General features: G+C 38.5%; 1 protein-coding gene across 3 annotated transcripts in view; it reads left to right on the top strand.

The window, feature by feature from the left end:
* The window catches only part of ilrun (inflammation and lipid regulator with UBA-like and NBR1-like domains), a 75,149-nt gene extending 51,127 nt beyond the window's left edge, over window positions 1-24,022 (top strand). The window contains exons 5-6 of one of the 3 annotated variants that reach the window (XR_008725383.1): window positions 1,518-1,657; window positions 2,985-3,540. Coding sequence is in view for 2 of the 3 variants with exons in the window: in XM_055654473.1 (XP_055510448.1) it covers window positions 23,091-23,234 (144 nt within the window). In the remaining variant the exon portion in view is untranslated. Of the gene's footprint in view, window positions 1-1,517; window positions 1,658-2,984; window positions 3,541-23,090 lie in introns of those variants that run through there. The other 2 variants (XM_055654473.1, XM_055654474.1) reach the window with 2 other exon arrangements.
* The last annotated feature ends 2,241 nt before the right edge of the window (window positions 24,023-26,263 follow it).

Genomic DNA, 26,263 nt, shown 5'->3' with positions numbered 1-26,263 from the left:
TACCAATTATGTCCTTTATATTTTACCGAAGTGACTGTCCCTCTGTATAAACGCTGACTGTTATTGTTGGCATGCTGTTGACATTGTAGTTTAACTAAATTTCATAAAGACCATTGGATCTTAATGCATATAAACATAGGAGCTCCTTCCCAAATAAAGTCTCCTGGTATATCCTGTTGACATCGAGACTAAGATCGCCATTCTGTATACGTCAGGAATCAAACTTCTACTTTTCTGTCTCATCTGTAGACAGAGTTGCACACAACCTGAATCAATTAAATTAAAGTGAGCTTTCTTTATAAATAACTAATATGCTGATTTTGAAGTAATTTTATAATCTGCAAACTGAACACTTTTGTGCAACTATTTTGAAGGAATTTCATATGTTAATGAGTTTTTTTTCAAGATAATACATGCATAATTGCTCCATTAAAAGCTGATGTGAATCAATGGTGTATCCCTCAGGTGGTTGGGTTGTTTGGTTTTTGTACCTAAATGATGTTGATTAAGAATCAACTAAGAAGTGGCGAGGATTTCATTTCCCTGAATGCTGGGAACAGGAAGAAATATAACATCTTCAGAGTTGATGTGATAAAGATGAAATTTATGATATCTATTTAATTACTTAGCTATTTTTTGAATGGTCTGCATGCATTACAAGCAGCATAACACTTGATATTTTGAATTGTTCCAAGAAAGCTGACAAAATGTAGACTATGTAAGAAGTATACAAGTTTTGCCAATGCTATTATTCCCTCTTTACTCCCACATAATTCCCAGTCTGAAGAAGGGTCTCAACCCAAAAGGTCACCTATTTCTTTTTTGCCAGAGATGCTGCCTGGCCTGCTGAGTTACTCTAGCTTTATGTGTCTATCTTCTGTGGGAAATTTAATTGGTTCAATGATATTTTAGTTTCACGTGTACATGAGTACAGTGAAATTTCTTTGCATACAGTTCAGTGATAATCTTGTTATACATCAGGCACAGTCATACTAAGTATAGGTATGTAAGATAGTAGAGCACACAGTAATACACAAGCCACGTTCTCCGTGTTATCCGGTACCCGTCAAGTCTGAAATTTTAAAACATTTTTAGAGTTTCAGGCAATAAAGATAATTATATGTTTCACATTTATGTCACGAGGATTAACTTTTTAGTTTTTCCCCATCCCATACATTGGGAAAAACCAATGCCTTCTGAAAAAAATAATCGTAATAGCTATTGCTGAGAGAATTCCTTCCTGATCTCCAACAGGATGCCAATTCTATTTGGATTGGAAATATGCATGTTGGGAATATTATGGAGTTAATTATGATGGGTAGATTCAATGTAGGAACTGTCAATACAACTCATTTGTCAAGAAACCTTTGCAGCTCAAGTATACTAAAACCTCTCTGGATATTGTGAAATTTCTAGTCCAGCACTCATTTCTGTGTATTTTGAGGTGATTTTTTTTTTTAATTTTAAATTTTATTTGTAACTTTGAACCATAATTTTGTGTGTGCTTGACTTTACAGAATGTCACAGAGAAATGTTGATTACACGTATGCCACCACATCCAAATAGGAAGTTGGAATGGCCTCAGTTCTGTGGGGTGATGGATGACTGGCAACGAGATACAAGGCAGAAATCAAATGGAGGGTTTCTAATATCATAAGTGAGTGAAGCTTCAGCCATTTTCAGAGTAATTCATAAATTGCTGCCTTGTATCTCTGCCAGTCATATTTTCTTAATGGTTTTAAGTACCTTTTTTAGCAGATAAATGTCCTTTTTTAGTGCTAGCTAGTGTGTTAATTGTTTGGTCATTGAGCTGATTAGGTTGTAAAGACCAAATAGAAATATAGAGAGATATGTATGTGACGTTGACTTTGGACCGGAATAATCCAAGTCATTGTGCTGGTATAGAGTTAATACTTTTTTCCTAATTCAGGACAGATGCATGTGTGTTCTAAGATAGAATATGCACTAGATGATTAATTATATGCCCTGTTTCTTCACCACCATTTACCCTCTTCTCTGCATCCCCTGCCCTGCCTCTGCCGTCTCTTCCCTATGCTGTGCGGGGGATAGGTTGGAAATTTCCTGGCCGTGGCTCGCCTTGATTTCTACTTGCTTACTAGATCGCACACCAAGCACCTGAAGCTGATTTCATTTTTAGGCCTCATTTGGAGAAAGTACTTTAGCCTCTATTTTTCATGGAGCATAGAACAGTTGAGAATAGAATTTCACTTTATAGAAAAATGATTTGGGTCTACATTGCATTGGAACTTCCAGAAGCTTGCACTCAACTACAACCATTTTGGTATGCATTTGCCCAGGAGGCTGTTCTAACTTCCTGTTGTGATGATGGAAAAAGAATGATATACTTTTGTTATTTTATCTGAATCACCTTTGTAGACTCTATAGGTGAATAACTTGCGAAGGTGCGTGGATATTTGGTAATCATCGAAGGCTAGAGCAGTAACGAAGCCTTTTTATGATAGTTTTAAGCATTTCATTTGAGTTGATAAATAGGATTATAATTAAATAATTTTGATTAATTCATTTATTTTAATTTATTTGACTGAGTTGCCATTCAACAGCCAATGGAGTAATTCTCAGTATCTTTCAAGCATGTGAATAAACCTATCAAAATTATCCTTACAAATAAGTGAGTTTGCTTGAACCAAGGATGAGAACTGAAGTTTCTGAAATCACGGTTCAGTATTGGTTTAGTTGGATCGTTGTCAATGTTTAACGTTTCTTGGGTTTTATTCTGGTGAAATATGAAAAGGGGTTTGGGTGGAATCAGTGAAGTGGAAATTGGCACAAAAATAATGTAGATTAATATTTTGCCTTCAAAGCAACCAAAGATCATGCGAATACTTGAGGCTTCGTTACAGCCCTACTATAAACTGGTTATTGATACTAACACACTACTCCCCATGCAGTTCTGTTCCTGTTGCTAAGAAAAACATTTTCACTCTTTTTTTTCTTCTTTTCAGGGTTTCCATGGCCCTTATCCTTTTGGTCAGTCTTAAAACGGGTATTGCCATTATCCAGCAGCCTCTGGGGTCTTGGTGTCACTCTGCAATTTTGCTGTGGCCCCATTTCCCTCCTTTGACACAACACTGAAAAATGATGGCTGTTTGTTTCAAAACAATGTATGCATGTGTGAATGCTAAATTAAAGAGTGCTGTAATTGTTTAAGAAAACACAATGGATTTTTTAGATGACATTGTCAGAATAATTATGTAGTTAAACACAAAGCCATGTTCAAATTATTTTGCCTACTGAGCGACTGTAGTTTAAGCAAAAGATAAAAAAAATTATTTTGTATTCGTTTGTTCAAAGCATCTTAACTGTTGGAATTTTTCCTGTGCGAGTGAGTTTGTTCTGTAACCTGCGGAGTATCATATGGAGAGGGCATGAGTGGAGTAGGATTGTGTGAAAAGGTGAGTGTAACTCACTGTAGAATGGGAGCAGTCTATGACAGCACAATCAATTGGAGACTTTTCCATACTGTATAAATGAAGTTTATTAAATTAACACTGAAAAGTCTCTAATCAAGCTTGTGTCTAATTTTAGAAGTTACATTTTCAATGACAATTGATGCCAGCAAATGACAAACTTCCAACTTGTTGGGAATGTTTTATTCCAAGCATCAGTTGATTTCATTTGTATTAATGTGTGCTGATGGGTTTGGCTGTGTGGATGATTTGTTAAAGCAGATAATTTGGGGTCCTCAAGCATCCACAAGCATGTCAGCTACTCATTGTTATGCTGAAGCAACTGATGGCTCGTTCATCTTGTTTGACCTGGTTAAATGTCCATTACCATTTAGTCGGCTACATTCTTTAACCTGAAAAATGTTCTCAAATATATTTTCTTGTAAAGTTAGCTATTCAAATATTTCCATCCTTGTACAAGCAATACAATTTTTAATGTTACCTTGAAACTGGATCCCAATAGTGTACGACTTTTAAGCATTTCTATGTCACTGAATTGGCTGTACAATGACATTCACTTGCAATCGGTACCTAACCAGTCATGTTTGCACCTACTGCAGATAGATCATAAGAATTTGCAAAGTGAGCATTTAAAATTGGTTCTTCCTATTTGAAAAGGAGCAGGGTATTTTTGTGCCTGGATATGCGCATTTTGCATGATCTGTTCCTTTCCAGACTATTAAAGGTATCAAGTGAATTTAAGGGCTTTCCTCCAAAAATTAAGAAAATTATATACGTGGACTATTTTCGCCTGAAGCAGGTTGACTACAAAATTACTGAGATGCAGGAATAGGTCACCTATCCAGACTTGCTTTGGTTTAAGAAGAATGTTCACAAGGTGAAAATGTATGTAAAAATCTTGAATGTTTTACATGACTATAGTAACCTTGAGATTTCAAAAATTCTCATTTGCCTTCTAAAATGTGTATGTAACAGTAAGCAGCTCCTAATACCTGCCATCTGCATTACCATCTGCATTACCTTCTGGGGTTAAGCAAGTTTTTGCACAGTATTGCTAAACATGAATACTTCTGAGTGAGTTTGCATGGAATAAAGAACATGGGGAGTTGCCGGTGCTGCAGTGAGAATAGGGGGTAATCGTGGCCAAGATAACAGTATTTAAACTAAGTAACGAGAGGTTAGCATTGAAATGTAAAGGTGAAACATTTTTTGCTGTGAACTAATTACTGTTCCTGAGGATATTTTTATTTCAATTCTTGCTAATGTATGTAATTGGGTCTTTGCTCCTACTTTGTAAAGTTATCACTATGAGCATTGTACTGGGGAACATCAAGTTAAATAAGTTGTCTTTTTTTCCTAATTGATACTGGGAAGGTTTATCAAATTGATTTCTGTGTGGTGAATGTTTCTTGGCCCATGATGGCATATTTTAATGATGATGTTGCCAAGTACATCTTGTGTGCTAATTTGATCTCTATCCCTTTTAGGGGTAAAGCTATGTCCACAATACTCACTTATTAATGATTTGATGGATACTTTTGAAAACTATATGATTTCAAGTGCTAGATGTTAGGTGAAAGTGATGACAAGTGGGGGTTTCTGCTTTTGCATGTTTCAAGACTTTGCAAAAGGTTCTGACATAAATTTGTAAGTGATAATAAGTAACATTGTAATATTTTTACCAGTTTATCAAAATGCAGTGGCTTTTGTGTATCTTCCTATGTTGTTCAGCTTTCATGCAGTCCCTTAATTTGCAGGAAAGTTCACAAATTGGCTCAGCATTTAACAGTTCCATGTATAAGTGTTTAGTATAAAATAGCCAAAGCCAGAGATTAGTGAATTCTTTCTGTGTTGATCATTGCACCATTTATGTTGTACAATTAAGTCAGCAAATTTTGAAGGACTTAAGCTGAGTTCCAAATATTGTTGTAAAACAATGTAGGAAATGAATAATATATTGCAAATTCAGTCTTCCTATCCCTTCATCTATTGTTGAACCATATTGGCAAGATGCTGCATACCTGAAGATAAACAGCAGACATATAAAGACAATACTATCTCTAGTAAATGTTGAAAATGGAATGGAATTTATATTTGAATACATGGTTGTGTGCTTTCTGTTGATGCCTAGTTTTAATATCTATGCATTCTTTCAACTGCTTGATATTAATTCTTGGTTGTTATCAAAAGGAACGAGTGTAAATCTTTGAATTTGTATGTATTGCCGGACTTTTGAAAAATATTAGACAATGGAAGTATGTATGTACATGGCGAACTGCTGCACTGAACTGATTCAAACAAACACTTGGGAATGGTTGAAATTAAAGATATGTCAATTTATAACTTGTGTGAATAATTTTACGAACTGCTCAAGATGGTTACAGATGCAAACTGTTTTGTTTTTCCTAATATTGAAAATGTCAATGCTGATTTATAAAAGGAATTGAATTTTGAATGGTCTAAACAAAGTTCACGGTTAGGCCATTGTCATTCAATATTTGATGTACAATTGTACAGAAACTTTTTTAATGCAAAAGTTATTTTTTGTATTAAATCATTATCCATGATTGATCACAAGCTGTTTGTGAATCTAAATGCTCCAACATTCAGCATACCCTTCCAACTAATAATAGAGCTTGCATGTGCATTACTGTATCTAAAAGAATGGTACTACTTAAACAATTGTCTACAAATGGCTGAGATATTTCTCCCTGTAGAATATTTCCGAAGACTCGATATATTGAAGTATATGCAGTCTTGGAGCGTGGAAACTGGTCCTTCAGCCAAACTTGTCCACACCGACCAACATGTGCCCCATCCACACCATACATGACAGTCTTGTTTGATATGGTTCAATGAAACAAACATGTGAACTGTTCATATAAAATCATGATCAGATATTGGTTAGCAAGAAAATGAAAATTCTAGACAAATGGAAGTTCTAGATCATGCTAGACATATTTTAATTCTTTATAGATCACTAATTATATTTGCCATCATTGGATAACTACACGCTCTTATGCACACTAAGATTGTAAAACGGAAGAAATTTAAAGCACAAAGAAGCCATTTAGAAAAAAATTCCAATGGTGTTTTTCCCGACCATTAAATGTGCCAAAGCCTTCTATGCTTATTTATTTCACAGAAAATTTTTAGTTACTCTTTGGTAATGAGTTTTAAAATTGACATTACTCTCCTTTTCACTTTTTTTCTCTCCATTAAAATAATCATAGTATCTCTGGTCACGTATCCCTGGCAACACCCGATACAATTTCTAGACTAAATGTTTCAATAGAAGAGCTGGACTTGCCTTCATATTTGGCTGTGTTATAATACTTGGTATCTGGTTAACATTGTTTATCTTGTGGGTCAGTGAAAGGATCTGGGCCAGTCTTATTCGGAACGGAGGGTTGCATACCGTTGGGACTGGAAAAAATTGATTATTGACACTATGTCCATTCTGCTCTCTCTTGTAGTGTGAATTTGGGGTTAAAAATGATTTCTAATTGTACTTGGGCAGAACTTCAATATTTCTGATGCCTTTTGGCCTATGTAATCAAACTTTTTATTGACTCGTTACATTTCTCCTGACAGCAGTTCCTTCAGTAATCTTGAACTTTTCGACTCAAGCTTAATTCAAGTGAATGTTCCTTGTATTGCACTTAAAAAAAAGGCTGACATGTAGAAACATCTGATTAAAAGTGTTCAAAAGTGCCAGGAAAATGGAACAGAAGAAATCTCTAAATTGTGCTGGATTATAGACATTTTCTTACAATTTCATTTAAAAAAATCCTTTTATGAATGGCCTTTGTACAAACTATGGTAAGTTACCAAGGGCATTTTTTCTTGATTATGTTTATGGCTATAGTTGATGGATTTTTGGTGATGTTTTTGATTTTACATTGGTATGTCTCAAACCTCGAAATCCCAATTCAATCAAGTTTAATATTCGCTCATTTCAACTTCTGTCTGCATTGTGGGGATATGGAGAGGCTCATATTTTCTGTACCCAGTTTAATTCGTGAAACAACAATATCTCAATCCATGTTTGAATTTGTGTTGCCAACTCCATTGTTCTCCCAGCTACCTCTTTTTATGTGTTAATTTAATAATCTGGTTTGCTGATAATTTAGTTTTTGAAGAAAAAATTGCTAGAAATGCTGAATGCCAGGTGGAATCTGTGAAGAAAGGAAATTCAACAGTTCGGACCAATGACCCTTCAGCAGAATAGATATTTTGTACCAACATTGAATATGCTGTTTAACGCCAAATGTTATGCAATGGCATCAAATTCTACATGGTACATCAATTTAGTGGATTTGGTTTTATTTCAGGTGGTTTATTTTCTTAATTGCTTACTATTTTAATTATAACAATAAGTGTCAGACATATATTGCTATGATTTGAATCAATTCACATATGCTTTCATATAAATAGATTGGTTTCCTTATTTTTTTTAATGCTTATGTTATGCTGGCTATTTACTTGCTTTTGCTGGCTATTTCCTTGCAATGGTTCTCTTTCCATTCCTGCTCTTTATGCCTGATGTAAGCCAACAGTCGTTCTTGGGTTCTCTCCTACTTCTCATTTGCATTTTCAGTTGTAGTTTCCACATTGTTGACAACACCCAAATTCATCGCAAGCATTTACCTTGCCCCTTGTCCGATCCTAGTTCAACGTCCAGCACGTGATCAGCAACAAAACATTCTTAGTTAAATAATTGGGAAGAGCAAATAACTTTAGTTTGGTCTCGATCACAATTCCATTTCCAGGCTATTAACTATCCATGTCTGGGTCGTCTATAACTGTGCTAAAGTGTTGGCAATCTTTAACCCAGAGATGTATTTCAGACCATACCCCTGTACCAACAATAAATGCTTCGATCTCCATCCCTTGGCATTATCTGATATAGAGTAAAATTTCATTATAACCTGGAGATACAAATGACTGCAGGTGCGGGAATCTGGAAAATCAAGCAATCTGTTGAATAGACGCAGTGGGTCGGATGGCTGTATCTGTGGGCGGAAAAGAATATTCAACACTTCAGGTTAAATCCTTGCATCAAGACGCATTGCTCCAGAAGATTGATTGCAATCGGTAACTCTGCTACTCTGATTTATTCAATTTCAAAGGTTTTGGTCTCGAGGTGTATATTTCAGTTCCAAGTGCAGTTGTTGCAACTTAACAGTATTATGATGCGTATTTTGCCTAAACGTCAGGGGCTACCTCCATATTAATTTTTGTTCCCCCCAATAAAGATTTTTTTTTGCTGTCTTTGTAGAATTAAGTTGGCTTCCAGAATGCTATTTTGCAGAAATCTAACACTGTGATTTACATGTAAAACAAAATTATTGTAATAAAGTTAAATTTCTGAAGTGAACTAGTGTCCAAAGGCATTCAGTGCCCTCCATAATGTTTAGGACACAGACCCATCATTTATTTATTTGCCTCTGTACTCCACAACTTGAGACTTGTGATTAAAAAAATCACATGTGGTTAAAGTGCACATTGTCAGATTTTATTAATGGCCATTTTTATACATTTTGGTTTTGCCATGTAGAAATTACAGCTGTGTTTATACATAGTTCCCCCCCCCCCCCCCCCCCCCCCCCCCCCCCCCATTTCAGGGCACCATAATGTTTGGGACACATGGTTTTACAGGCGTTTGTAATTGCTCAGGTGTGTTTTTAGTTGTCTCCTTAATGCAGGTATAAGATAGCTCAGCACTAAGTCTTTCCTCCAGTCTTTCCATCACCTTTGGAAACTTTTATTGCTGTTTAGCAACATGAGGACCAAAGTTGTGCCAATGAAAGTCAAAGAAGCCTATGAGAGGGCAAAACAAGAATAAAACTGTTAGAGACATCAGCCTTACCAAAATCAACTGTTTGGAACATCATTAAGAAGAAAGAAAGCACTGGTGAGCTTACTAATTGCAAAGGGATTGGCAGGCCAAGGAAGACCTCCACAGCTGATGACAGAAGAATTCTCTCATAAAGTAAAAGAGCAACCACAGTTCTGGAAAAAGGTTGTGTGGACAAATGAGACAAAGATTAACATATCAGAGTGATGGCAAGAGCAAAGTATGGAGGAGAGAAAGAACTGCCCAAGATCCAAAGCATACCACCTCATCTGTGAAACACAGTGGTGGGGGTATTATGGCCTGGGCATGTATGGCTGCTGAAGGAACTGCCTCACTTATCTTCATTGATGATACAACTGCTGATGGTAGTAGCATAAGAATTCTGAAGTGTATAGACACATCCTATCTGCTCAAGTTCAAACAAATGTCTCAAAACTCATTGGCTGGCGGTTCATTCTACAGCAAGACAATGATCCCAAACATACTGCTGAAGCATCAAAGGAGTTTTTCCAAAGCTAAAAAATGGTCAATTCTTGAGTGACCAAGTCAATCACCCGATCTGAACCATTCTTGAGTGGCCAAGTCAATTACCCGATTCATGGACATCACCAGCAACTGGTGATGTCCAGGAATCGCAGACTTCAAGCAGTCATTGCATGCAAAGGATATGCAACAAAATACTAAACATGAATACTTTCATTTACATGACATTGCTGTGTCCCAAATATTATGGTGCCCTGAAATGCGGGGAATATGTATAAACACTGCTGTGATTTCTACATTGTGAAACCAAAATGCATAAAAATGGCCTTTATTAAAATCTGACAAAGTGCACTTTAACCACATGTTTTTTTTTTTGTATTACAAATCTCAAATTGTAGAGTACAGAGGCAAATAAATGATGGGTCTTTTTCCCAAACATGGAGGGCACTGTATATGAAGCTGGTCAAAAATGTTATTTCAAACGAAAGAAAATGAATACACAGAAATAAACACACCATTCAACTTAAACAATAATATTGTACAGAAAGCAATTCTGAGATGCAGAAAACTCTAGCTCCGTCTGTTTCGGGAGAAAGTTTCCTGCAAAATCGTCTACATGACACAAAACCCATTGCCTCCCCAGGCAAACCCTGTTCTGATACCCACACCTATTGTGTCTTGCCCCTTCCCCTACTACCGCTCTCAGCTAAAGTCAATCCCCACATTCCCTCATTGTCTTCCAACTCTCCATGTTCTCTGTGAAGCATACTAGAATATTTCTTAAGTGGAAGTCACCTGTGTCATCTTCAAAGAAAGAAAACTTTTTGTAATGATTAAAAAGCCTGTTAAGAAGACAAAGTATTTTCCAAATGACCTGATTAAATTAAGCTAAGAGCTGGCAATGTTTATTGATATTTATAGTTTTCAAAGAAAATCAAAGTAACTACTTAATTTGGGGTAATACTTTCACATGTTAGTTATAGAAATTATATTAGGAAGGCAAAAAGTAGTCAAAGTATTGAATATTATTTCTTCTTCAACAGGAAGGGAAATAAGCTATTGATGTTGACTCTTAATACAATTCAAATTAGCAGCAGTAACATTTAATGCTTTTAATTTAAAGTAATTCATTGAATCAATATGATTTTTTAAAAACTAATGTCTCGCGTGTGAAGATACTTTGTTTCTGTTCAAACGAAGTTAGACTGATGAAGCCATGAAAGCCAGTTCTATTGTTATCGTGCCAAACCAGTCCTCAGAACCTGAAGACGAGAATGTGGAGAAAAGCAACATGTTCCAAAGGTTATGTTATGAAACAATAAGACGTTTTTTTCTTTTTGATTTATGTTATAATGGCTCTTGGAATTGATACATGGAGTTGGGCTAACAGTGTATGAAATGCTATTGATCTGTTTCTATTCGGACTCAAGGAAATCGATTTGTCTTTCCAAGTGATAACTTATTGATTTGTACAATGTGCAACGATGTCATCTTAATTTATAACAAAAACAACTTCATTTCGGATAAACTGAGTACATTTGAAATAGCAAGGTGGCCAATTACAGATAAACTTCCCTCAAAAATAAAAATCTTTTGCTTCGGAGCTGATTCTACAATTGTGTAACAATTGCATAATGAAACTTAATGTAGCTTGTAGTTTTAATATCTGTATTTTAGGTTATTGCGGAGAAAATGCAAAGTCAGTCCTGAACAATTACTGCATTTTAGAGCTGCTGCCATAAATGTGTGATCTTTTGAATTTCCAGAATATTTATGTCCTGTACTTGTATGCTTATTTTTGTTTTCATAAAACAATTTTTGGACCTTGTACCATATTTTTAATGTTTGGATACATTTTTTGGAATTATAACCTCCAGAAAAGATCGAATAAAGCCTATGAATTTGTATTAGTTTCTAGAGCAAAACAGACATTACAATATCCGCCATGATACTGACAATTTCCCTGCCAATGCAGGAGGTATAACACCCATCACTACACCACCTCCCTCACGTCCATTCAGTGACCCAGAATGCCCTTCCAGGCGAGACAAAAGTTTTACATGCACCTCCTCCAACCTTGTCTTTTGCATTCAGTCCTCTCAATGCAGCCTCCACTCCATCAGAGATCAAGTGTACACTAGGCGACTGCTTCGCTGAACACTTGCACTCTGCCACATGCAAACTGGAAAAAAATGCATCCTGTATTCCACTTGATGAGCCTACTTAGAAATCTCTAATTTGAAGCTCTTTAAATATCAGCTCTTCCCCCTCCCACTACGCACACCTTTGTTTCCCCTCTCCCTGCCCTATCATGCAGTTCTTTTCCCTTCTATCTGCTTATCGCCCACCCTTCCCCTATTTGTCTTCTTTCCCCCTCCACTGTTCCCACCTATTCACCATCCTTCCTGGTGCAACATTTCACTGCAGCTCCCTTACCAGATTCCATCACTTACACCCAGTTATCTTCTGCATATCACCTCCAGCCTTTGTTAAGGGGCTGTCCCACTTGGGCGACCTAATCTGCGAGTTTAGAAGAGTGTCTTTGATCTTCAAACTCGCAGCATGGTTGACATGTGGTCCTATGAGGCTGCTGGAACTCTCCTTCATGCTCGAGGGAAGTTCCCGAATACTCGTGGCCTCAGCTAGGTCGCGGAAAATCCGCGAGTAAAATTTGGTCGGCATGGGTCTTTAACTCGTAGTGTAGTGGAGTGGGGTCGCTATTTACTTACAGGCAGTCGAGGCAGCCGTAGGAAATCTCCTTTGCTGAATGGACATTTTGATTGGTTCATTGGAGTTTTCAGGACAAAGGAAGACCTACCGGTAGGTAAAATGCCCGCTAAACTTTATTATACTTCTTAAAAGTGTCTCCACTCCTTCCCCCCCCCCCCTTCTCTCCCCTCCCCCCCCCCCCCCTTCTCTCCCTTTCCCCCCCCTTCTTCTCCCCTTCTTCTCTCCCCTTCCCCCCCTTCTCTCCCCTTCCCCCCCCCCTTCTCCCCCCTTCCCCCCTTCTCTCCTCTCCCTTCTCTCCCTCTCTCTTCATTCCCCTTCTCTCCCCCCTTCTTCCCTCCGCGCTCTCTTAAGGACTTACCGTACACTGTGCAACCGTTTTACCTTCTTCATCGCGGATGTGAATTACAGACAATGTACCCCTACTTTCCTAGCCTCCGCCTTTGCGATGTGTTTGTGTATGTGTGTGTGCGGTCGGTCGATCCAGCTCAAGGCTTTCCAGGCGAGTGTCCTCGAGCTTGCAGGTCGAAGACACTCTTCTGGGCAGCCCCTTTACTATTTCCACCCTTCTACTTCTGACTTATCTACCAATTGACCTCTGGGTCCACCTGTAACTTGCCAGCTCTTACACTACCCCCTCCCCTCAAGCTATCTTCACTCCATTGGGCTGAAGAAGGGCCTTAGCTAGAAACATTGTCCATTTTCCTTCACAGCTGTTACTGCTGAGTTCCTCCGACCATTTGCTTTCTGCACAATGTTGGCCAGCTTGTATTAGATTCATTATCTTAATTCAGACAAATAAAGATGGTGACAAAAAAGCTTTTTTTTTCATTTTGATTTTATTTTCCCTTCAATTTTTCAATGCAAATTTGGATGAAGTTTTCTGAAGAACTGGCCTTAAGGAGCTTAGGTTTAGTTACTATGACTTTCCATCAGACATTTTGCAGACTGCTTGTGTTTGCAATCTGTACCATTGTTTACAGATAGTATTTTTGTTAAAGTCATAGAATTAAGGATCACTCTTATTGATCTCACTGTTAAATTTCCAAGACTTTATCTTTGTGAAATGGTTCTCTCAGACAATAACTTATCCAAGAGGATAACTGGGTAAATTGGCACAGAATTAAAAAGAGATTACCACATGGGAATTAGGAGTTTTGACTAGACTAATTTGTTTCATTGTGCACTCACTGGAGCTCAAATCTGCCTAATCCTATGTGCTATTATTTCTCCTCATACAGTTATGCCAACTTTTATCTAATTTATGTAATTCTACTCTTAAATATTGACAAGCTTTTTAATCATCAACTGTAATCAGCAAAGGTCTACAGAGTCACAACTCTTGTCCCCCTCCCTGTGATTGAAAATTCTTGCTTCCACTGCTTTTGTGAGATCTGAGACTGCTAATGAGGCTAATCCTCTACCATGACAGCAACATAGCTCTCAGACCTGTTGCTGTTGGATCCTGTTATTCCAGCTCCCAAACTTGATGTATGGATGAAGTTGCCTGAGGTTGATTCCTTTTATCATGAGGCAGCCATAGCATGTCAGCTGCCACACAGACTTCACCGAGCAAGGTCTTGATCCAGTGGTGAAGAAAATCAAGCGACGAGATGATTCTGCTACACAGCTATACAAATTTGCACATTGGACATGTGTAGGTGCCACCCATCAGAAAATCATGGAAAGTGGGAGGATCTTGGTCCCGTTTCACCATTCATTATGATCATGGCTGATCATCCATTTTGGTACCCTGCTTCTGCCTTATTACTTGATCTATTTGGCCTTAAGCATACTATTTACTTCCTGTTATAATATATTTAGTGAGTTGGTTCTTACTGTCTTTCATGATACGGAATTCCACAGGTTCACTATGGTCTGGATGAAGAGATGTTGCCTGATCTTGGTGCAAAATGGCATATTCCTAGAGCTGTGAATCCTGTTTCCAGCCGTTAGGACAATTTTCTCGAGCTAGTCTATCTGGTCATAGAATTTTATGTTTCTTTTGAAGTCTCCTTCTAAGAGTCGTCAATGCGATCTGCACCCATATCAGGCCTGAATACATTTAGTGAGCCTCCTCTGTACATTCTCCCTGGCAGGAATGGTCTTTCTCCAATAAGGAGATCAAAATTGTACAGAAAATTTAAGGTGCAGTCTCATCACAGCTAAGTACAGTTGCAACTTACCGAATAGTGAAAGGGTTTGATGTGGAGAGTGGATGTGGAGAGGTTGTTGCCACTTATGGGAGAGTCTGGCACTAGAGGTCATAGCCTCAGAATTAAAGGATGTTCCTTTAGGAAGGAGATGAGGAATTTCTTTAGTCAGAGGGTGGAGAATCTGTGGAATTCTTTGCCACAGAATGCTGTGGAGGCGAAGTCAATGGATATTTTTAAGGCAAAGATAGATAGATTCTTGATTAGTATGGGTGTTGGGGTTATGGGGAGAAGGCAGGAGAATGGGGTTAAGAGGGAGAGATAGATCAGCCATGATTGAATGTCAGAGTAGACATGATGGGCTGAATGGCCTAATTCTGCTCCTATCACTTATGAGCTTATGAACAAGGCACCCCTTGCTCCTAAACTTGCATCCTCCTGTAATGAAGGCCAAAGTATAATTCACCTTTAAAACATATGTTGAGTGACTGTTACTTGTGGTGCGATGGAACTTCTGACGCTGGCAGTCAATTGCTTTATTCTGGCTGGCTCCATGTATCTGAATGTAGATGACCACCACTTTAAAACTGGAAATGATAGCCTCTCTACTCTGCTTAATTTCTAAATTGGAGCAAGGCCAACTTTGACATTAGAAGGAATTTGCATAAGTTGATTGGAGTAGGTTTGTTCATTTGTTTAGCATTTGTGTATATACGTATATAATGGTATATGGACACACTTATCTGTTTTGTAGACAATGCCTACTATGTTCTGTTGTGCTGAAGCAAAGCAAGAATTTCATTGTCCTATCGGACACATGACAATAAACTCTCTAGAACTCTTGAAATCTAGAAAATGGAATGCTTTTGAAAGGGTCATAGTGAGAGCTCAAAGTATGCATGTTCCAGTTAAAATGAAAGTCAAGAAAGGTGGGAGTAAGGAAAGCTGCATGATGAGAAACTAAGGCTCTGGTCAGGAAACGGAAGTCATGAGTCAAGTGTGGGCAGCTGGCATCAAATGGATCCTTGGAAGATTATAGGGGAATTTAGGAGCATACTTAGGGAAATCAAAAGGGCAAAAAGGGGCATGAAATTGCTCTGGCAGATAAGATTAAGGAGAATGCCAGAGATTTCATGAAAAAATATTGGGAGAAAGGGTAACTGGAGAGAGATTAGGGTCTCTCAGTAACCAAAGTGGTAATCTATGTGGAGCTACTCGAGATGGGCAAGGCCCTTCATTAATATTTTCTTCTTGCGGAGAAAGAAATGAAGACAAGGGAATGTGGGACAGTTAATGGATGTCCAGGGAAGAGTCTGCATTACTGTCGATGAGGTGCTGCATGTTCTAAGATGTATGAAGATAGATACATTTCCCGTGTTTAATCAAATATATCCAAGGACACTGGGAAGCCCGTGAAGAAATTGCAGAAGTTCTGACCATCATATTTAGGTCCTTGTTAGAAGGGTGAGGTGCTGGAAGATTGAAGGGTAGCAACTATTGTGTCTGAAAAGAAAAGCCTGGGAACTTGACCTGTAAGCCTAACATCTGTGATAGGAAAGTTACTGCAGAGCATTCTAAAAGATAAGATATACATGCATTTCAATAGTCAGGAATGGATTTGGAAGAGCTTGATTTTGGATGTGGTGATTGTGTCTCATGAATTTGAATATTTTTGAAGAAATAACCAAAAAAAGGTTGACGTGGGCAGGATCATAGTTGTAGACTGTGTGGACATTAAAGTTCCACATGGAAGGCTGCTATGGAAGATCAATTTGCATGGAATTCACAGAGAACTAGCCAACTGCATATATATTTGGCTTAATGGTAGGAAGAGAACAAGCTAATTGAGTAAATAATTGACTTAATGGTAGGAAGCAGAGAATGGTGGGTGAAGATTGTTTTTCTGTCTGGAGGTCTGTGACAAGTGGTATGCTTCTTTGTTCTCTATATCAATGATTTGGACGAGACTGTAATAGGCATGATTAGTAAATTGAAGATAGACGCAAAATGCTAGAATACCTCAGCAGGGCAGGCAGCATCTCTAGAGAAGGAATGGGTGACGTTTCGGTCCCCTCTTCAGACCCGAAATGTCACCTATTCCTTCTCTCCAGACAAGCTGCCTGCGCCGCTGAGGTACTCCAGCATTTTGTGTCTATCTTTGGTTTAAAACAGCATCTGCAGTTCCTTTCTACACATGATTAGTAAATTTGCAGATGACAGCAAAATAGGTGGTGTAGACAATTAAGATGGTTATCAAGAATTACTTTGTGATCTTGATCGGTTGGGCAAGTGGGCTGAGGAATGGCTGTTGGAATTTAATAAAGATAAATATGAAGTGTTGCTTTTTTGGGAAGTCAAACCCGGGTAGGATCTTGATTGTGAACGGTAGGGCCCTGGGGAGCTTTGTAGAGTAGAGAGATCTTGGAGTGCATTCATAGTTCCCTAAAAGTAGTGTCAAAAGAAGATAGCGTGGTGAAGAAAGCTTTTGGGACATTGGGCTTCAGGTGGCATGTTATGTTACAGATATACAAGACATTGCTGGGACAACATGATATTAAGCATGAATGGGTACAGAGAAGATTTACAAGGATGTTACCAGGTCTTGAGAGCCTGAACCATAGTGTGAGGTTGGGCAGGATAAGACTCTATTCTTTGGAGTGCAAGAGGTGAGGAATGATTTTATCGAGGTGTTTAAAATCATGAAGAGAATAAAGTGGGGGAAGTACAGAACATTTTTCCCATGGTAGGGGGATCAATAGCTAGAAGTTTGAGGTGAGAAGGGATGTTTTAATGGAAATTCTAGGAGCAACTTATTACGCTGAGTGTGGTGGGTATAAGGAGTGAGCTGAAGTAGGTGAGACAGGTACAATAACAACATATAAAATAAACCTGGTCAGATACATTGATTGGAGAGGTTTCAAGGGATGTGAGCCAAGTCCGGACAAGTAGGGTTAGATTAGACGGGGCATCTTGGTTGGCATGGACGAATTAGACTGAGCGGCCTGTTTTTGTTCTGTGTACCTCTAATATTCTAACTCTTTGCATCTGTATCCAGGTTCTTGGTTGTAATTTTAGCCAATTTGTCTCCTTGTTACCTACAGCTGCTACCTTCTGAGCTTGTGTTCGGTGGATATTACTCATCTCTACATCACCTTTACCAAGACCTGCTGTGCCACTCCCAAATCACAAACATTCTCTTCAAGCTGCGTTAAAAATCCTAGAGTGTAGACAATGTGCAATTCAAATGCTGTTCAGGTTTTCCATTTTATAGCAACACTCAACCTTGTCTGTATTTCTTGACGCTAATAACTCCGTGGAATTAAGTTTTATGGGTTTTTTCCACCTTCAATGTTTGGAACCTGCATCAGAGCACTGAACTTGAATGAAGGTGAGGGGATTAGGAAGCAAGACACCATTCAAAGGTATTGCATTTGCAACAATAACAATACATTTGGTCATTGTAATAAGACATTTTGTTGCCAAGTTAAAATACAATTGAACAGTATTACAAGTTCATGACGTCTGTTTTATTTAAATGTAAATTATTTTGATTTGGAATAATATGACCAATATTTTTTAGTTTTATATGGTCACTACAGCAGATGCATAACTTTAAATTTCCAATAATTTGTATTTAAGTAATTTCCTCAAATAGTCTCTCTCTCATATGTGCTTTAATTGGACTTAGATGCACAACTTCTTAACTCCTATATTTTAGGAATTTGATTTTGATTTAATAAAGCAAATTACTTAAAAGAAGTATTCGATGAAGAAGCATTGTATTTAAAATATGAGATGAACAAAACTGATATTAAAAAACAGGCAAACCTCACTGGCAGGAGCCCTGGAATTTAATGTAACAGGTGACATTAGCAGTAAGACAATTGTAGGATTTTGTTGCTTTCTGATCTAAAAGTGAAGTCTCATAAGATTTGTTCTTCCCAAAACTCCGATCAGTAGTTCTCCTATTAAGAGGCAAGAAACAAAAGCCATTTTACATATACTGAATAAATCTGAAACGGTTCCCTCAATCTACAGCATAGAGCTTTCAAAGAATGCAGCTTACTTGACTGATATATCATGTATGTAAGTTAGTGTCTCAACATTATTGGTGCCTGATGCAAATGCATAGGCAGTAAACTTCCCTGCCTCTTACATTGTGTCTCAAAATATTTTGAGGAACAGAATATTTCTTTTCATGTTGGTAAATGTTTATGGGACTGGCACATATGCATTTATCACTTTATTGCAGTTGTGACAGGTGTCGGCAAGTTGGGTACTAACTGGAAGCAGAATTATAAAGCAAAACAACTAAGATGCTAAAAATCTGAAATGGGAATAAAATGCTGAAGATACTCAACAGATCAGTCAAGATCTGTGGAGAGAGTAACAATGAAGTTGGGTTTCTGTCTGATCATCTTGCTTTCCCATAAATATATTAATATTCATCTACACTTTCCTGTGCAGTAGCATTCGGTTTTCCAGCCACATTCTCAGTGAAAATTATTTTCATCAATTTATGATTGGATTAATTGGTGACTGTTGTATTCATTGCTTCCATTGAATGTTCACAAGTGGAGATGTCATGATCTATACAATCAAACTCCACATTTGAAAACCTCTGAAATCACCTTCTTCTTCAGGAGGAAGAGCTCTGGTTTCCCTGGTGATAATTAACCCCTCCGTTTTGGCTATATCCTGGTAATTTTTTGCTTCAACCCATTGCTATTACCTCTTTTTTGAAATATGAAGAACAGAACTAAGCACAGCTCCCTAAACATGGTCTAATCAAGACTTTCACACAAAAGGCTCACAATGGGTATTGGGTATGTTGCAAGACTAGTAATTTCCTGGATGGCCTTGACAGTTCTCACCTGTTGAGCAACTACGCAGTTATGAAATCAGCGTCTAAAATTGATGTTGCCATTCTGTGCGACAAAACCACTCTAAATTTCATTCTACGATAGTACATTGAATGTGTATTTAATGGGTGTTTGTGTACATTTTGGGAGTTTTGGACACCACAAACCAACAGAGAAGTAGTTACCAATTTTTTTTTTTTTTTAAATTAGGAATCTAGCAGAAATTGTACTGTTGTGGCCAATATATCTTTGATTTATTAGAGTTGAAGTAAACTGCTTTGGAGGCACGTATGGCACAGCACAGCTAATTGAAAATGCCAAACTAACAATACGAGGCAATGCTAAACTAGTACTAAGTGTATTGCAAATTTTCATGGTCCATGGCTGGTTATGGATGTTTATTTTTCGTTAGGTGGAGTTAAGTGAATCTCATCACTGAATGTTTGGGAACAAAAATGTCATGACTTCAGAATGTAACCTCAAATATTGACCTTGCTTTTTAGTCTTTTGCAATTGGAAAGCATCACCTACATTTTTTATGTACTTGCCATTTACTGAAGAATAGCTAAATTAGTGTAAGCTTTGTACTGAATGAAGTCACAATTTATTTAAACATCACTAGCAGTTTCTCACATTGACAGTTTCTTGAAAATGCAACTCTTCCCAAGTTCCACATGTAACAATGCAGCACTGAACAAAGATTTTTAACATCTAATTAATTTCTATTGATGATATATAATTCATACACAAATCTTATTGATTTACTGTGCTTGGAACCTTTCCAATTACATTTTGTCATGGGACCATATTAGAGTTTTGGTGGTGCCAACACAAAACCTGATCAGTAATTGTAAATAGTTCATGGAAGAGAAAGAAAGTGGGCCGATGAACTGCAATATCTTTCTGTTTTGGTTGCAATTTGCTCTCATGTTGGATTCCTGGGAAGGAAAATCTTTAGGATGAAGAGAGTCTAAGTGGTAGGCTTGTACTTTCTAAGCTATAACAATATATAATGGAATATTCTTAAGGAGCATGATATGGTAGGTTTGAACTTGATATTTCTCCAGGCATGGTAATTAGAATCAGTTGATTGACTAATAAATACAGGGATATGATAAATATCTTTGTTCGGAGGCGGGTAAATCTTTAAAATCTACTACCCCAAGTAGGTTGTGTAAGCTCAATTGACGTATTATATATTCAAAATATATTGATAGTTTTTGATTGTTAGGGGGATCCAAAGATACAGCCAAGAAGCTTGTATAGAAGTAAAAGATTAGAAATAATCTCATTAAATGTCAGAGTAAGCACCAGTAGCCAAATGATCAATTCTAACATGTTTTTCTTATTTCTCATTCTGCTTCCAAATCAAATTGGGGTGGATATTTAGGGAGCTTGAAAACATATTTTATTTTGATCACCTAAAGACAACGTGATTTTATTTTTAGCACTAAGGAGTTGCAGAAAAAAAGGGAAGACAAGATGCTAAAGTAACCATGAGGGTCAAGCAGCATCTCTGGAGGACATGGGTTGGCAATGTTTTGTCAGGACTCTTCAGACTAATTGTAGTGGAGGGGGCAAAGCTGGAAGAGAGGTGGGGTGCTGGACAAAGCCAGGCACATGATAGGTGAATGAGGGTGAGGGAGGTTTTTGATTGGGAGATGGCTGGGCAAAGATTAGATGAAACGAAAGCTGTGAGTTAAGGAGAGAAGACACATGATTTGTGAAGCCAGAGGAAGGGATTTAAGTGGAATGACAAAGGGGAAAATTGATGTGCATCAAATGGGGCATAGAGAAGAGTGGGGGAAAAGAGGGGGTTTCACCGCTCTCTTTCCTGGATGCGCACCCATTTCTCCCAGTATTTTAACCCCCATTCCTTCCACCTGAATCCCTTCCTCTGGCTTCACGTTTCTTGCATCGTCTGCTTATCTCACAGCCCTTTTCATCTCTGGCCTTTGTCAATCCTTCTGCCAATCAACCCCACCTCACCTACATCCAACTATCGCCTGGTTTTGTCCCATCCCACCGCTCTCTGGTTTTCTCTCTCCCCCCCCCCCCCCCTACAGTCTGAAGTAGGTGCCAACACAAAATACCACCTAGATATGCCCTCCAGAGATGCTGCCTGACCCACTCCAGCACCTTGTCTTTTTTTTCTAGACCAGCATCTGCAGTTCCTTGTATCTTCAAATGCAGAATAAAGTTTATTTACCATCTAATAGGTGAAATCTTAGTTTATTGATTGCATGACTTTGAGCATTGATGTTATTGTATCTTTTTTTCCTATTTATAATTGTGGGACTAGACATGAACTGTATTCGCACTTACTGTAAAATTGCTCATTGCAAAAATGTTTAAGTCTGTAAAGGATCTGAGATTGAGGGATCGGGAATACATCCCTTAGGCCTGGGAAGGTTTGTTCATCAGTTTGATAGCAGTAGGGACGAAGCTGTTCTTGAATCTGGTGGTACATTCTTTCAAGCTGTCATATCTCCTGCCTGGTGATAGAGGAGAAAAGAGGGAGTGACCAGGGTGTGAGTAGTCTTTCATTATGTTGTCTACTTTCCAGAGGCAGCTTAAAGTGAAGAATAGGGGGTCAGTGGGGGAGGGTCTGGTGTGCATGATGGACTAGGCTATGTCTTCTGCAATTTCTTCAGGTCTTGGGCACAACACTTGCCAAACCAAGCTGTGTAAGGAGGCTGATGAAGGTTCTCAACCCGAAACGTCACCCGTTCCTTTTCTCCAGTGATTCTGCCTGACCCTCTGAGTTACTCCAGCATTTTGTGTCTATCTTCTCTGATATATCCTGGTCGGATGCTTTCTGTGGTGCATCTATTGAAATTGGCAAGAGTCATTTGAGACATGCCGAATTTCCTTAGCCTTCTGAGGAAGTGGAGATATTGGTGTGCTTTATGAGCAAAATGTCAACGTGTTTGTGATGGTGAGTGCATTATCTGCTCTGGAAAAATGTACCTAGAAATCCTTTTATTTTATGTAACCAGTAATTGTAAAAATGCATTTAGGAGACCTCGAGATTTGCTAATGTGCAGTAAAAATTCATATTTTACAACTAAATCTACGCCTTTGCTACCTCCTGACTCAATTATTCCAGTCTCCTCCACTATTCCTGCAGTTCATAAGCTAATTATTGCACGCCATGAATTCATCCAAAACACTGTTGCCTGTATCCGAGCCTGAACCAAGTATATCTACTGCTTACTCTTGTTGATCTGTGTTGGCTACTCCAGCACTGTGTATTTCTTTTGAGACTGTTCTGACTTTTTCACTTTGAATTCTTGGACATAACTGCCTATTTCTTTCTTAATGCAAAGTAACTGAATAGGAATAAACATGTGCTGAACCTCCTCTTTGGATGCTCAGATATTTCTCTGACACAATTGTTAGGAAAGCACACTGCTTGCGACTACTCATATTTTTTGGGCAGCAGGAAACAATGGGAGTTTCTGTTTGAGGTATAAACCAAAAGGTTTCCTTCATGTAGATATTTCTGCATCTAGAAGAAATCTAATGATAATTTATTTACTTTCTTCAAATATAGATCCAGCCCTGCTCAAAGATTCTGGATGTGACCTATTCTCATGGCACTAATGCTGTTCCAGAGGAGGAGAACGAAAATAGACCAAGTAATGGAGAAGGCAAATCTCAACTGCCCTTTGGAAGCACAGAGCATTTAACCCACTAGCATGGTTGAATGTGTCTCTCAGGCCTAACCATGGACCTACATCTACTTAGCAAAATGTTTTAGGATTAAAGAGGCATCAACCACCCTTGTCTTTCTCATTTCTGTATAGTAAGCTGGAAGAACACTTCAAGAACATAAAGCATAGAATAAAAAAAACCCATGGTGTATCAATTTTGTTCTACATCAAATTATAGTGGTCTAAGAACTCGAAGAAGAAAAAAGTCAATTGAGGGTGGAAAGGAGTAGAAGATAAGGGTAAGATTTGAACAGTGAGATGAGGAAGGGTAACCGGTGGGAATTGAGAGTAGAGAAAAAATTGGAATAGTGAAAGACAAACAGGAAGAAGTAGGATGAGAGTAGTGGAGAACTGAAGGATAAATAAATGAAGATGGGGAGAGCACTGAAATGAAAGATGCAAAAGATGACAAGAAATCCAATATCTTCAGTAGAATGAATTTGGAAGGCAGTGTGCGTACGCCAATGCTGTTCGATAGTTTAACATTACTGCCTGGGAAATGAATTTCTAGGCATATTTTCCACTGAGGTGGTTTCTCATCCAAAATCCAAATATTGACTTAGTCAATGCAGTTTCAATTGCTAGAACAATTCTCCTCTCTGAAGAGTCAGTCCAATGAACCTTTGCACATCGTCTAAGTCAAGAATATCCTGCCTTAAGTTAACAGACTAAACTATGCACTATATTATAGGTGTGGTGTCTCCATTATCCTATATAATTGCTGTAAAATGTGTGTCCCAATCATTTTATAATAAAGAATAAGATATCTCCTTTCTTAATTGTTTGCTGTTCTTGTTAACTTTGTGATATGTAAATAGGCATGTTATGTCCCTATAAATACTAACATTTGACCATCGCCAGCCTTAGGAGGTGCGGGGCCCAACTGGGAACAATTTTCATATAAATATAAATATATAATTATAAATTAGTCGTATTCAGGCATGTGTCGTGAGTAATATGACAGTCAGTCGGCTTTTAAAAAATCTTAAACCGCGCATGCGCAGATTGTTCTCTCCGTAAAAATAAAAATTAGAAATAAATGAAGTAACAATTCAATTTTCCCAAGGCTTCCAAATCTCCTCCTTTCTGAATTACTGAATGGGTGGGGGTTGGAGGGTGACGGCAGGTGGAAAGATGGTGGGGAAAAACGGGAGCACACCGGGACAGGTTTAATCTGTTGTCATCTTATTGAATGACGATACTAGTTCAAGGGACCAATTGGGGGGGAGAGTTCCTTTCACAGCGTGTGGGGAGTCTTGCCAGGGGTAAAGTTGCGGGGAGGGCAGGAGCGTTGAGAAGGAGGGGGCCAGGTTCCATGCCAGTAAGCCACTCACTCACTGCTGCCGCGGCAATCCGGGCGCGGAGCCACCGCATTGTGGCCGGGGAAGGAAAGCAGCTTGCGTAGCTGCGAGCGGCGTCCTTCTCCGGACAGTGGAACCCACTGCCATCTCAGTGCCTTCTGCCGGCCCGCTCACCTCTGGCAGTGCTCTCCGTCTGAACAGTGAGGGGACCAGCTTAAGAGCAAAGATCATAGAATGGAGTGGGTCAGCGGGTGATGGATAACATCACAGCGGGCAGTGGAGCTTACTCCTGTGTCGAGTACATATGGAGTAAGCTCCACCGCCCGCTGTCCTGTTATCCATCACCCGTTGACCTGTTCTTGAGCTGGATGCTGGCATGATCCCCAACCCGCTCCTTCTCAATGCTCCTGCCCTACCCGCAACTTTATCGCTGGCCAGACTACCCACACGCTGTGAAAGGAACTCTATCCCCCTCACCCCCTCCCCCCCACTGTGGCGCTCTCCTTTTACAACCGCTTCCCACTTTTCAGCTGCTAGCAATGAGGGATAGACTTGGCTATCGTTCTTGATGTTGCTGTACTGAGGGATAACAAAGTCTATCTTTCTTGGTAACAACCTAACCTTCGGCCTCCAAGATGCAGGTACATTTTCTAGCAATGTTACAAAATTTTGAGATTTAAAAAATCAAGTCTGCAATTTATCCCATCAGATAAAGCATAAAAAGAAGTTTCATTTGACACCTAATTCACTTTCATATCTCCAGTATTAAAAAAAGTTATGGCCATTTTCATACTCGGAAATTAGCATCTTGTTCCCTATTGCTTTTCCATTGACAACACAAAAGCTGTGATCGAGGACAGTCAAAAGCCCATAACTTTCTTAAAAATTAAGAGAACTGAATGAAATTTTCAGTTATTATAGATTGAAGCATTCTGAAACAAATATAACACATCTTACTTAGATGACCTGAAATTAAAGCATATAATTAGTTAATTACCTAATTGTAGCTAATTACAAAATTGACCATTGTGATGGAAATAGTAATGCACACCCAGACTGCTTTGAAAGTTCAAAAATGTGATATTCTCAAGATCAGAACTTTAATATATTATATGCTGTAAGTCCGTAACAGATAGGTAAATAAGTTACAATTTCTAGCAATAGACCAGGTCTTTGTGGAGAAGATCAGTTGCTAGTTGGTACATTGGCATATCATAATCGGTAGCATCATCATACTCCTCAGATTGTAACCAATAAACAACTCTGTACACCTTGTTTATCCTCAACTTTTCAATTTTGCCATTGTAAACTACAAGTTTTTGCTCTTCAAACCACGCATGACATGCATTTCTGCCCACTCCGATTAAGAATGTCCTGTAGATTCCTTCTTAAGAAAAGGATATATTTTTTAAATAGCCGAAGTATCCAAATAACAAACTAATCCCATTCACACAAGAATATTACATGATTTTTAAATCTCACTGTCATGAATTTATATGCCAGATCAGTGATGGAAATGGGTTTTAGGAACTAGGGGTACGCTAGGGTCCGTGAGGCAGAGGTTTGGAAGGAAGGGGGTGGGGGTGGGGGTGTTGACTCTATAAGCCCCCCATGAGAAATTTTATTTAACTCAGAAATTGAGGATAGACAAAAGCTGGAGTAACTCAGCAGGGCAGGCAGCACTGCGACTCTGGAAAGAAAACCCTTCTTCA

The sequence above is a fragment of the Leucoraja erinacea genome, chromosome 24 (assembly GCF_028641065.1).
Source record: "Leucoraja erinacea ecotype New England chromosome 24, Leri_hhj_1, whole genome shotgun sequence".
NCBI lineage: Eukaryota > Metazoa > Chordata > Chondrichthyes > Rajiformes > Rajidae > Leucoraja > Leucoraja erinaceus.
The sequence above is the reverse complement of the archived record's forward strand: the minus strand, read 5'-3'. Positions and strand labels throughout refer to the sequence as shown.